Consider the following 13,698-nt stretch of genomic DNA (forward strand, 5'->3'; position numbering starts at 1 on the left):
ATTTCTTTAATCTGCCCAGTTAACTATTAAATGAATGCTAAAACTGCTTTAAGTATGTAAATGTTCTGCCCACGAAGCCTTCTATAGTTTTATCTGAGTCTGTGGTAAGACTATATACAGGTCTAACCCAGTTACTTATTCACCTAGTTCTGTCGGTAATGAGATTAGAATGGAATGAGAAACCCCATACATCTGTGGTTCTTAGGATTTAAAAAACGTTAAGAACACTGCAAATAATGTAAAACTGCAAATATCTCTTCCTTGAGTGCTGGTGGTATTACAAATAGGAACAACTTTTGACCAAAAGCCATGTGCTAATATGTATCAAAAGCTACAAAACTGTTTATATCTGGTAATCCCATTCTTGAGAATTTATCCTAAGGGAAAAGCTTGAACCAAAGAAAAGAACGAGCTGCATAAAGATGTTCGCTGCAGCATTATCTATCTAACCAAAAAGGGGGAACAAAGTAAATGGCTATCCATGAAATGACAAGTCATTTGGGAGGAAGAGGCTATTTCTGGGGACATGGATGATGGTGCAGAAAAGGCATTTGGAGCAGGATGCAAAAGAGAATGGACAGGAGTGTGCTGACCTACTGACAGACATTAATGGAAGTATGCACCTCCGACTTGGTTGTAAGCCTATGGATAGGCAGCATCCAGCCCCTGGAAGAATAGATGAATGCCAAAACTACAATCAGTTCAGTTCAGTTCAGTCGCTCAGTCGTGTCCGACTCTTTGCGACCCCATGAACCGCAGCATGCCAGGCCTCCCTGTCCATCACCAACTCCTGGAGTCTACCCAAACACATGTCCATCGAGTCGGTGATGCCATCCAACCATCTCATCCTCTGTCGTCCCCTTCTCCTCCTGCCCTCAATCTTTTCCAGCATCAGGGTCTTTTCCAAAGAGTCAGCTCTTCGCATCAGGTGGCCAAAGTACTGGAGTTTCAGCTTCAACATCAGTCCTTCCAATGAACACCCAGGACTGATCTCCTTTAGGATGGACTGGTTGGATCTCCTTGCAGTCCAAGGGACTCGCAAGAGTCTTCTCTGACACCACCGTTCAAAAGCATCCATTCTTCAGTGCTCAGCTTTCTTTATAGTCCAACTATCACATTCATACATGACTACTGGAAAAACCAAAGCCTTGACTAGATGGACCTTTGTTGACAAAGTAATGTCTCTGCTTTTTAATATGCTGTCTAGGTTGGTCATAATTTTCCTTCCAAGGAGTAAGCAAGCATCTTTTAATTTCATGGCTGCAATCACCACCTGCAGTGATTTTGGAGCCCAAAAAAATAAAGTCAACCACTGTTTTTACTGTTTCCCCATCTATTTGCCATGAAGTGATGGGACCAGATGCCATGATCTTAGTTTTCTGAATGTGGAGCTTTAAGCCAACTTTTTCACTCTCCTCTTTCAAATTTCATCAAGAGGCTCTTTAGTTTTTCTTCACTTTCTGCCATAAGGGTGGTGTCATCTGCATCTCTGAGGTTACTGATATTTCTCCTGGCAATCTTGATTCCAGCTTGTGCTTCTTCCAGCCCAGTGTTTCTCATGATGTACGCTGCATATAAGTTAAACAAGCAGGGTGACAATATACAGCCTTGACGTACACCTTTTCCTATCTGGAACCAGTCTGTTGTTCTATGTCCAGTTCTAACTGTTGCTTCCTGACATGCATACAGGTTTCTCAAGAGGCAGGTCAGGTGGTCTGGTATTCCCATCTCTTGAAGAATTTTCCAGAGTTTATTGTGATCCACACGGTCAAAGGCTTTGGCATAGTCAATAAAGCAGAAATAGAAGTTTTTATGGAACTCTTGCTTTTTCGATGATCCAGTGGATGCTGGCCATTTGATCTCTGGTTCCTCTGCCTTATCTAAAACCAGCTTGAACATCTGGAAGTTCACAGTTCATGTATTGCTGAAGCCTGGCTTGGAGAATTTTGAGCATTACTTTACTAGCGTGTGAGATGAGTGCAGTTGTGCAGTAGTTTGAGCATTCTTTGGCATTTCAACAGGAAAGCTTAAAAAATGATATCTGTGTTAACTGTTTACCAACAGTTACTGAAAAGAACTGTTAATCCAAGGTTATGATGACAGAAACATCATAATTTTAGGGAAAATATCAAAATTTTAGGGAAAAAAGTAAGAGACCATGAAACTCACCTACAGAGGTCATTTTCTTTTTTTACAAAGGATGTCTCTGGCTGGAGATTTATTTCCTCCCTAGCTGAATCACTGCAGATTCACTTTCCCACCAACACCCTAGGAGCCCGTGGGGTTCTGGCTGTGGTCACAGACTTCTTTCCATTCCTGTGCACTGTCCTCTCTCCCCAATCCCACAGTTCCAGAAGCCACTGCCCACAGAGGTTTTGAATCTCAAAAATCCCCTACCTACCTGCCTACGGAAGAGCTAATGTGAGAAACTACAGTTCTGTGGTTTTTCCATTAATTCCCCAAATGCAGAAGAATAAATATGTTACTCAAGAAGGTGAATAACTTACGAATTGGAAGCAGCTCCTGACACTTGGCTCAATGTTACTGCCCCCAAAGGATGCAACTTCACCCAACTGTCTTGGGATTTGAATAGAGTCATGTAGAAGGAGGCCCAGTCTGCGCTGGTCACAAAATCCTGTTGAACTGGCCACTTGCTTGAAAAGGTCTACAGGAGGAAGAAGAGAATTCCAGCAATCAAAAAGTGGCATCAAGTAGATGCTAGCACAACTAAACCACCTACTCAGTTCCAGTATCGATTCTCAAGAGGAGAGATGGATTCCCCACTCGCCCAGATGGGTTGCTTCTACTGTACACTAATCTGCACATTTATTACTTTTATGGATCAAGTTAATCACCACTGTGTATATATAAAGTGTGACAATGTTTAAGTAAACTATAGCCCTGTAAGAAATGAGAATTTACATACAGTTCTGACATGTGACTTTTTCCTAAGCCAGAACGTAATCCTTTGGAAAATAGTTTATATATAGGACATGACCTCCATCATACAATAAATGTTTTAGCATTAAGAGACATAGAGCGGGCCCAAAGAGCTATCCCCTGTGGACATCAGATCCCAAAATATATCAAAATCGGGACCACACAGCAACTGTGTGTTAGAAATGGGTAGAGCAGAAAAGCAGCCCCGGAATGAGAGCAGGTGCCCAAAATAGGTGGATTCACAGAATGAATGAATGCACTGAACACTTGCAACAACTTTTGATCTCAGAATTCTAATTATTTTAATCCTATCTTGTATTGAAATAAAAGTTGCCAAGAAAGTCAATCCATGAAATCTTTCCCTAATCATATACACACTTTAAACTCTCAGAAATTCAGTGTTTGAATGGGATATTTATTTCAGATGGCAGTGACAACACTTGAGATCTCCCACAAGCCCACCCCCCAGCTCTCCAGTACATCCACAAAATTTCAAAATTATGAATTACCTTCAAACATCCCAGTTTGAAGTTAATATTTTTGTTTGGCCAACCTCAAACCTGTTCCCTCTTAGTATAATAGTTGAAACACAGGCTAGAAGCTTCCTTGGTTTATCAGGTAAGTATTATGATGTGCTGGTACTTTACCATTAGCAAGCTTAAAGTAAAAGCTAACCTACAACAAGTAGCTACAATATTTAAAGGACGAAAGCCCACAGAAATATTCTGTTTCATCCAAAACATATTTTCAAACAGCTAACGAAAGCTGTTCTTTTTTCTTGGGTTCTTAGGATGAGAAAAACTCAAGTGGAAACTACATAAAAGTGAGAGCTAAAAGAGCTTGTGTATCTTGTGGTTTACTCCTGGGGGGAAGTGAGCAGTAGGACACAGAATGGCTTTGTAGGAATTCAATCTCTTTTATCTTCTGCCTATCCTTAAGCTCAGCACATCTCCACATCCCTGTGTGGCTAGGCCTTAGGGGAAAAGAGAAAAGACAAGATATACTAGGTTTGTTTAATATTCCTACCGAAAAGATTTCTCATGAGCATTTAAAGGGGAAAAACAAGTACATGCCTTCACAATGGGAAAGAACGGTTGCTTCGTCACCTCAACCACCCCTCCGCTAGCATTTGCTTTTAATTTGGATTAACAAATTTTATGCAGAAGAACCAATGGCTAATCAAAAGGAAATTCTGTAAGGTGATATTTACCCTGTAAGAAATGGCAAGCTGTCTCTCAAATAATAAAATGTTAATCACATCATAGAATTGAATATGTCAGTAAAATTCGCAGTAAGATGATTATAAAATAAACAAGGTTTGTTGAACATGAATGCCAGATAGTACTCTTTAAATAAGAATCCAAAGATGAGGCATGTGCATGGATTAAACCTTCACATTTATTTTTTCTGACTTAGACAAAAGGGTTAGGAAATCAGACTTTATCCCCAAGGAACATGTGTTTTATTCAGACACAGTTGATGTAATGTAAAATAATACTCATACTGGAGAAGCTAATCCTCGTTCTCTACTTAAATACCTACAATTTCATGTCTGACAGAGAACAGCACAAACCAAATTTTATGCCTGTCTAAGAGTAGTTTTACATCTTAAACGAGGAACCTGCTGTCAACGAAGAACACTGTGTCATTGCCCATCTAGAACTGGGGTAATTAGCCAACATTGATAAAAGGGTACACATGACTTACATCTGTACTTGTCTTCCAAATGCGCTTTACACAGAGAGATGATGCCAGTTTTAAAAGACAGGACCCGGATCCTCCCTGTTCGGCCCCTATGATGAATAATCAAAGCAGAAAACAATTACTGCCACTTTCTTCTTAGTTAAGGGAAAAAAAAAACTTGGATGTGGGAACTCTATTGACCATTGTTTTATTAAGATCATTAACATTTCTGAGTTCATTATCTATTTGGCTGATGACCTAGAATGAAATGGAAATCTGACCAACTTGACCAGTGAACATTTACCAAGTTTTCAGTTTCTAAAAGACCTTACTCGAATGGTAAGCATTTCTCTACATAAAATAAGAAAAAGATTCTTTTATTTATCTTTGGAGAGCCACCTGGGTTTAAGTAGATAAGGGGAAGAATTACTAGTATGTGCTAAGCAATTTACCCACTTTGGTTACTGAAGGCAAAAAATTACCAGCAACTAACTGCTCTGCCCTCTTCAACACTCATTTAGCTTTTCATCAGATGGCCTCTTACTGAGAAGAAAATTAGTCACTTCAGGCCACAAGACACATAGTATAAAATATGAACATTTATCTCTACAAGAAAAAATATGATACAATCTATTAGAGGGCATTGGAACAGATGATCTTAAGGAGCAATTTAAAAATATCCTATTGCTATAACAATGTTTTAACATACATATGCTTTTATTTTACATACAAACCATTCTACATGACAAATTTATTAACAAGTTCATTGTATCCATGGGGGAACGCACAAGTTTTTCATTTTGTAAAACCTGTCTTTTGATCATTTTCAGCTTTTATTTTGTTATGAAAAACAACTGAACCATATATCTTGGTTCAAAAAAAAGTCTGTAGAATAACTGCAAAGGATAGGTCTAAAGAGTGGTTACTATTAGTGAACAATATGCTCAGCTTGCAACTGGTACAATTTACGAAATACATTAGACAAACAGAAATCCTGGGTCCTAATACATTCATGAAAAAGTATTATCACTGTAAAGTTTTTACCATTTTCCCTCTTTAAAAAGGCAAATCAAAAGTTTCACAAATTTTATACAGTAGCTCAGGTCTTCAAGGAGTTAACATTGTCCCCAAATAATATTCAGGCATAGAGAAGGGAAGTCATATACTCAGAATTCATTTGTACATCATCTGCAAAGAAAACGGGTGCTGAAATATATTTGAGGGAAGACCTGAATAGAAACCCTTCTCAAAGCAAATGTAAGTATAATCCGCAATTAAAATCCGACATGATCAAGGGCTTGGTAGATAATGATAAGAATTCAATAGCCTTGGAATTTAACAAGCACTATCTTAGCAAAATAACAAAGGAAAAAAAGTATACATTTTAATCCAGGAGGTGGTAGAAATCTAAAGCAAAGGCAAAACTAAAATAGTTGCTATGCGACTCCTTTCAGAAAAGCTTCCCAGATTTCTAAATGCGGAATATGTTCTTGCTGACATGTGAAATCAGGCATATAATAAGTTTGATGCCTAAGAAGAATTCAGTTGAAATTAAGACCAATTCCTGCCGCTACCTTCCTCAGTCGTCTTCATTAAGCTCAAGACAAAACTGGGGGGGGGGGGGGGCGGGTGGCAATCCCAAAGATAAAAACAAGCACTCTCTCAGATAGAGGCATGAATGGAGGTGCCAAACTAAAACTTCGTCAATCCTGATTTATAAAAAAACAAAACAAAAACAAACAGAATTCCTCCATTTGAGGATCTGAATTTGCTGCATTAAGGGCTTGTTTTCATTTTTCTTTTTGCATAACCATTCACACTCCTCTGCAAAAATCTCTTGAGTATCAGCTAACACTATTTGGAGCTGGGGACAGGAGTGTCACACCTCCAGGAGTGCATCTCTTTGGGTAGAAGGAGCCACACCCGAAAAGAGTGGAGGAATTCAAGATACACAGGCTAGCAAGGGCAAGAACCAACGGCTACACGCTGACTCATCCTACTACTGGAAAAATGAGTATCTCGAGGTTTTGTCTGCTTTCTAATCTGAGTGCAATCTACATCCTAGTTCTTTACCTCCCAGCATATCAAAACATTTTTTTTTAGTTCCATTAAATGCAAAAATGATCAATCACAGGGATAGCATTTGGTCACACGGCTTCATGAAACTTTCATCCTGAGGACCATATTTCGAGACCAAAGCCCTGCTGTGATGCTAATTACACCGTCACCGTTCTGTAAACTAAGCCTCCCGTGGTAGAGTCTGGAGAAAGCCTGCCATACGTACGTATCATAAACATTCAGCAGCCAATTGAGACACATATCCACGCAGAGAGGGACGTTGACCAGATTGTTGTGCTCTTGCTCCAGGCGGTCATAAATAGTGGTCAAACAGTTAATGATCTGCAGGATGTCCATGGGCTGGTCGTTTTGCTTGAGGTTGTGCTGGTCCAAGGCATCACATGCAGCTGACAGGCTCAAAAGATCCACTGCAAGAGTCACAGAACATCACTGGTCATTTCAAGGGGAAAACCCTTCTGTTCTTGTTTCTGACAATCCTAGTAGGATGGTCTTATAACCTTTAGTAAACACCAAACCTGAACCCTACCCTCTCTTACTCAAGTGTCTTCTCCCATCTCTTGGCTATGAGTTTGATGAGTAAAGAATCCAGCTGCAGTGCAAGAGACCCTGGATAGATCCCTGGGTCAGGAAGATCCCCTGGAGAAGGGAAAACCTACCTACTCCAGTATTCTGGCCTGGAGAATTCCATGGGCAGTATAGTCCATGGGGTCACAGAGTCAGACACGACTGAGCAACTTTCACTTATTCAGTTATTCACAAGCTCAGAAGTTGTTCTGAAGTCTCACTGGCAATGGGTGAAGAAGTGAGCGAAGAGACAGTACCTATGTCGGAACTATTGGGTAATTTGGGGGAGTTAAAGGGACCCATAGTGTTCTATAGGAACATAGTCATTTCCACCCAAATCACAGGGGGGAATAAAACTGTTTTACTAGAGATTTTCAAAGGTTCCTAACAGTACTTTCTTGTATTAGTATCAGAGAAGGTCAGTTTGATTAATCTGTATGGTTAGGGTTGCATAAACTCGATTTCCAGCTATGCATTTATAATCATTAAGTATTTTTCTCCTTGAAATATCAGTCACCTCCTAATCTCTCTTGCTACTTTAACACTAGGTGAAAAAATACTCAACTTCACTAAAATCTTCTATAGACAAACTAAAATAACTGCATCACCTATCCAGTTTTCAGATCTAAGGCTCACTTACTTCTCCTTTCACCTACTGTGTATTTCATGCAAGAGATGTGTGAAATTTGATTCCTGGGTTGGGAAGATCCCCTGGAGAAGGAAATGGCAACCCATTCCAGTATTCTTGCCTGGAGAATTCCATGGACAGAGGAGCCTGTTGGGCTACAGTCCATGGTGTTGCAAGGAGTTGGACATGACTGAAGCGACTGAGCATAGCACAGCACAAGAACTTTGTAAGTCTGGTGGGGAGTGGGAGGTTTCTGTGATCTAAGATGGTATTTAATGGTATACCAAAAGACAAACATGTATCAAAAGTGAAACCTCAACCTTGTCCAACATCAGCAAATCATAAGCTTTACTCCGAAGGGTCCCAGGAAGATGCTTTTCTCTAAAGTCAATTTATTAGCCAAATTGAGAATGCAACAGCATTGCTTTTATGACACCTTATACATCTAAGCTCTGGTCTACATTCTCAGTCCTTTGAGAGAGAAAGAGAGAGCCAATGGTAATTAAGTTAATTTCTCATGCACCCTGGGGGAGGAGGCAAGAAAATTCTAAATGTAACTTCAGATAAACACAGTCATGCCCCGCACTAAACAGATGCAAATTTAAGGCTTTAATGCATTTTCCTAGTTACTGTTTGTGGCTAGTTCTAATTAAATGTTAAGGACAAAACCCCAAAGTAGTGGTTAATACCTGTGTAGGTTAATACCTATGTACTGCACGTTTTTCTCTTTTCAAAAAGGAAAATAATACCCTTTTGAAGTCTCCCTGGAAGCATGAAGAGAGCCCCATGGTGGATGCAAGTGTTTGTTTGTTTTTTCACTTTGTCTTTCAGCCCAGTGAGTAAAGCCCTCTATGTCCATGGACCAGTCTCCCTACTATTGCAGGAGCACTCATCCTATCAAATCAAAGCTCCCCACTCTTCTGCTTAAAAATACTCTCAAGATAAAGGAATGACCTCTTTATATGGAAGCTGAGACTGTGTTTCAAGTGGCAGAAAGGAACATAACTTGATTTGACAGGGAGGGAGGTAGGAAAAAGGAAAAAAAAGATTAAAAAAAATAACAATACAAGGAGGTAGGGGGACAAGAGGAGGGGAAGGCTGAGTGTGGACTGTATGGCAGACCAGAGGGAAATGCAGAAACAAAAGACACCGGCTTTCATCCTCTCTGCTATGTGCGTGATTTCCTCTCAGGACAGGTTTTCAGGTATGTATGTGCGTAATCAGCACACCATTTTCATCAGCAGAAGAGAAGACCAGACTTCCTCCAAATACCAATATTCCCAACATGTTTCTTTGTATACTGAGGGAAGCAGTGGGTGGTTCGAAGTTTTTCTACTGTTTTTGTTGTTGTTGTTGTTGTTACTTTTCCTTAATCATGATAGATATTTTGCTTTATATCCATGGATATAAGAGCTAACAAGTGAGAATCTGTAAGACTCACTTTGGTATGAAGAGTCTAATTTCCCTGTGTGATGGACACAAACAACCAACAGCAAAATGGCATTTCTTTTCTTTTTATGGGGCCTACTCTCCTCTCTGTACAGGTGAATGGGTAACACACGGAATAGGAAATTAGGAGCATCAATAGCTCCAGAGGGGTGCAAAGCAACTGCTCCAAAATCATAGGAGCAGGAGATGACATAGTTGGGAAGAGAAATACTGTGCAGTGCACTCTGCTAAAACCAAATGTCATTAAACACGAGAATGATCCATCACAGAAGACTGGAGAACACATTTTCCTAAAATTAACATATCAAACAGAACTCCACTTTCACGGAATAATTGGTAAAAGACTCCTATTGAGGTATATAGAGCCGATACCATGGACTTGCAAAGACGTGAGAAAATCAATAGGAGCAATGTAATTGCCACACAAACATATACTTAACTGTGCGAAATGAGCATCTTGGAGAACACACTGGCATTTTTTGATGAAACATTAAACATAATGATTAGTTGTTTCCAGAAGCCTCAACAAGCAACCAGCAGCCACAATTCTGTGAAACTATCCTTTTACCTCAAGCTAGGAATTTCCATTTAGGGGAAGAATATATCTCCTTTAGTGTATTCACTAGAGAATATATTTTAAAGCTATAAAAAAAATCCAAGTATGTTCTAATACACCTTTTCTTTCAAAAATTATTTTCACAGTAGAGGATGCTAGAGGTTTGGATGCCAGTGAAGCATAGGGACCATCTGGGGGTGACAGAGGGGGCAAGACAAAAAATGACCAGCTCTCCAGGGTTCTCTTTGCTAAGCAAGAAAAGCAGAAAACGAAGGGGATGGGGCAGGGTGGGGTCTCAAGCACAGGATCCCATGAATGGTTCCCAAGGTGCTGCTTGGGCCTGATCACCTAGCTCAGAAAGTAAAGAATCTGCCAGCAGTGCAGCAGATCCAAGTTCAATCCCTGGGTTGGGAAGATTCCCCGGAGGAGGGCATGGCAACCCACAGTATTCTTGCCTGGAGAATCCCGTGGACAGAGGAGCCTGGCGGGCTATAGTCCATGGGATCCCAAAGAGTCGGACATGACTGAATGACTAACGCTTTCACTTTTTCACCCTCTTGACATCCTAGGCTTAAATGTCCACACCATTCTTTTCTATATATGCCACAAGTGAGGAGTTTTGCTGGATTTTTTTTTTTGTCTTATACAGAATCTTCAGTGTTGTGAACTAGAAAGCCCCTTTCAGAAGCATTTGCAGTTGGGGAAAATTGAGACCAGAGAGGAGACTTGCTCTGGGTATTATGGCACGACAGGTGGGGGCATGTACTGAAAAGAAGAAAGGTGGGTGGCAGAGGTAATCCTTCCAGACTGTACAGGAAAAAAAACTCCCTTCTCTACTAGCAATAATATGGGGAGGAAAAAAAGCACCAAAATGTTGGTTAGAGTAAGTCTGGTGGTGCCCACACAAACACAACCCTGGGCTCGTCCTGTGGGTCAACCTGGATACTCCGTGTTAACATATCAACAATCCTGTAACCTCAGTAGTAAAGACACAGACGGGGTGGGTAACTCCTACATGTCTGCTGACTTTCTGGCCCAGGCAGAAGGTGTCTGTGGGAAGAGGAGGCTGTTGTGGACATCATATCTTTCCACAGGTGGCTTACCCTTCAGGCTGAAGGACTTCTCAAAAAAATCTCTGCCTAGCAAGAAAGTCAATGTGCTTTGATGTTGTTATCTTTGCTGCGAGGGTTTATTCCAGAGACTCTGAGGCTGGCAAGGCATGTTTTGCTAAAACCAGCCACATAATGCGGAGCCTTGATCAAAGCAGTAAAAAGAAGTGACTCACTGTGTTTATGGGTAGCCATGGGTTACAGGTTATCACAGTTGTATACTGCTAGCAGTAACATTAGCCATTTTTACCTGGTCTCATTGAGGCCCATGGAGGCCACTGGGTTTGAGACTGGCTATGTAGGGAGCAAAGGCAGAATGGCAAAGAATTGATGCTTCTGAATTGTGGTATTGGAAAAGGCTTCTGAGAGTCCCCTGGACAGCAAGGAGATCAAACCAGTCAATCTTAAGGGAGATCAACCCTGAATAGTCACTGGAAGGACTGATGCTGAAGCTGAAGCTCTGTATTTTTGTCACCTGGTGCGAACAGATGACTCATTGGAAAAGCCCATGATGCTGGGAAAGATTGAAGGCAGAAGGACAAGAGGGTGTCAGAGGATGAGATGGCTGGACGGCATCACTGATGCAATGAACATGAACTTGGGCAAACTCCAGGAGGGCCTGGCGTGCTGCAGTCCCTGGGGTCGCAAAGAGTCAGACACAACTGGGAGACTGAACAACAACAAATATAGGGAGAAGATATCCAGGGCACCAGCAGTTATAAGCAATCCTGGCTGAGACTCTGATGGGTGAGCCTTGGTTTCTAAAGTGCCCTGTGCTCACACTGGTAGTTCTCGATCCAAGAGAGAATGTGCACCCTGTTCTGGCCCTGACAGAGAGAGGGCACTTGGAGCTCACACTTGGCCTCTGCAGACCCCCACCCTGTGGTTGTGACGCATGGCCCTCTTTTAATGTTGTTGGTACATGGTAGGCTTCTCCTTTCTCCTGTAATGAATGGTAGATTTGTAAGGACTCTTATTTTGAGCCCTCATCAGCTCTTGAGCTTACCTGTCATGACCAGAGCAATTAGTGCAAGAACTGAGATGGTTTAGAAGGCTTCAACTCATTCTTAGCTGAAAATATGGGGAAGGCATTCTTTTCAAAGGAAAAGAAGATGATTCTGATAAAAGGGATGAAAATGAACCACTGATGTTGGTTGCCAAGCTACCCTGGGTCTGAAGAAGTACAGGCTTTGAAAATGGTTATCAATAGTACAACTTTCTACTGGATTCTGGAAATGGTAGAACCTGAACTCCAGGAGTTAGAAGAATGGATTAGAAAGGGATGGCAAACTGATGGTTAGGCTGCTAGAAACTAACTTCCTTGCTTGGAGGAGCAAAAGCTTTAAAAGTTCAGAATCTCCTTCCATTGAGTTTCAGCCTCTCTGGCCTGCAGGTGGAGTTCCAGTCAAAGGAACCTGGGAACTAGCATTTTTGATAAATGGGCTACATCTGTGAGAACAATTACAATTAGAAACATAATCCAAGTGGGGAACTTCTGGCTGTCCCTTAGTTTACCATAATTTTCTTTTTCAATGCAACACTAGTAGTCCCTGGACTGGGGCTACAATTGAAGAGTCTTAAAGGCTGGTAATATCCTGAAAGAAGAGACTATGACTGCTAGTTGGAAGGTAAGTGCAAGAGTTCCACAGGACTCATGGGCTGAATTACCCCCTTCTCACACCTCACCTGACTAGGGCTGAACATAACACATGCTTTGTTACCTACTGGATAGGACGGCTCCATTTTTTTCTGTTTGGAACCAGTGGGAGCCCTTATCAAAAAGTGGGAAAAGAAGAAGAAGGCAAAATCCAGGCATGTCTCATTTTGCTACCACCTAAATGTGGACGAGCACAGTGGCTGAGCCCAGGGGAATATACTCTCTGCTGGGAGGGGAGGACAGGAGTGGGGTGGTGGAGAGATTGGATTAAAATGCAATAATAAGGAAGAAAGGTAAGATTGTTGCTGAAGGGAAGAAAGTCACCACATGGGTGTGAAAAACTGAAAAACTAACACAATGCTCGTGCCTAGAAAGAGGCTTAGAATAAGAGAATAATATGCTCCCTGGCTGGGAAAGACTGACGGCAGGAGAAGAAGGGGATGGCAGAGGATGAGATGGTTGGATGGCATCACCAACTCGATGGACATGAGTTTGAGCAAGTTCCAGGAGACGGTGAAGGACAGGGAAGCCTGGTGTGCTGCAGTCCACGCGGTCACAAAGAGTCGGACACGACTGAATGACTGAACATCAACAGTGCTCTCTTTGGCTATGACTCATGCCCCTTTAAAGAGCCAGGAAGTGAACAGTACTGCTGGCTGGTCTACTGAACACACTGGGTGAGGAGACAGGAGTTCTGACTGTGACCTGGACGGCATCATGTCTTTTGGAGTCTGTTTCACAGGATGTATCTGTCAGTAAGCACCTGTGTGGGAAAGCACCCCGTGGGAATATTCAACCAGTCATATCTGAACCATGCAGTGTTGGTCATTCATTGTGAAGATGAAGGATTATAAAAGGTACTGGGTAGAAAGGTATGTGGTAGCAAGTTTAGATGGTATATACCCCATCTGTCGTAATATATACGGGTTTAAAAAAGCTATTGGCCTCATTAGTGTGTGAGGAGAGCTACAGATGAGTGAAGGGACAATTGGGATGCTTGGATCATTGAGGAAAATGAAGCTGAATTTGGTGG

General features: G+C 41.5%; 1 protein-coding gene across 4 annotated transcripts in view; it reads right to left on the reverse strand.

The window, feature by feature from the left end:
* The window catches only part of DMD (dystrophin), a 2,163,935-nt gene that overhangs the window by 92,871 nt on the left and 2,057,366 nt on the right, over window positions 1-13,698 (reverse strand). For all 4 annotated transcript variants that reach the window (XM_065915496.1, XM_065915495.1, XM_065915498.1 and 1 more), the window contains 3 exons: window positions 6,908-7,109; window positions 4,648-4,733; window positions 2,508-2,665 (listed from right to left, as the gene is read on the reverse strand). In XM_065915496.1, coding sequence (XP_065771568.1) covers window positions 2,508-2,665; window positions 4,648-4,733; window positions 6,908-7,109 — 446 coding nt within the window. The remainder of the gene's footprint in view (window positions 1-2,507; window positions 2,666-4,647; window positions 4,734-6,907; window positions 7,110-13,698) is intronic.

Source organism: Muntiacus reevesi, chromosome X (assembly GCF_963930625.1).
Source record: "Muntiacus reevesi chromosome X, mMunRee1.1, whole genome shotgun sequence".
Lineage (NCBI taxonomy): Eukaryota > Metazoa > Chordata > Mammalia > Artiodactyla > Cervidae > Muntiacus > Muntiacus reevesi.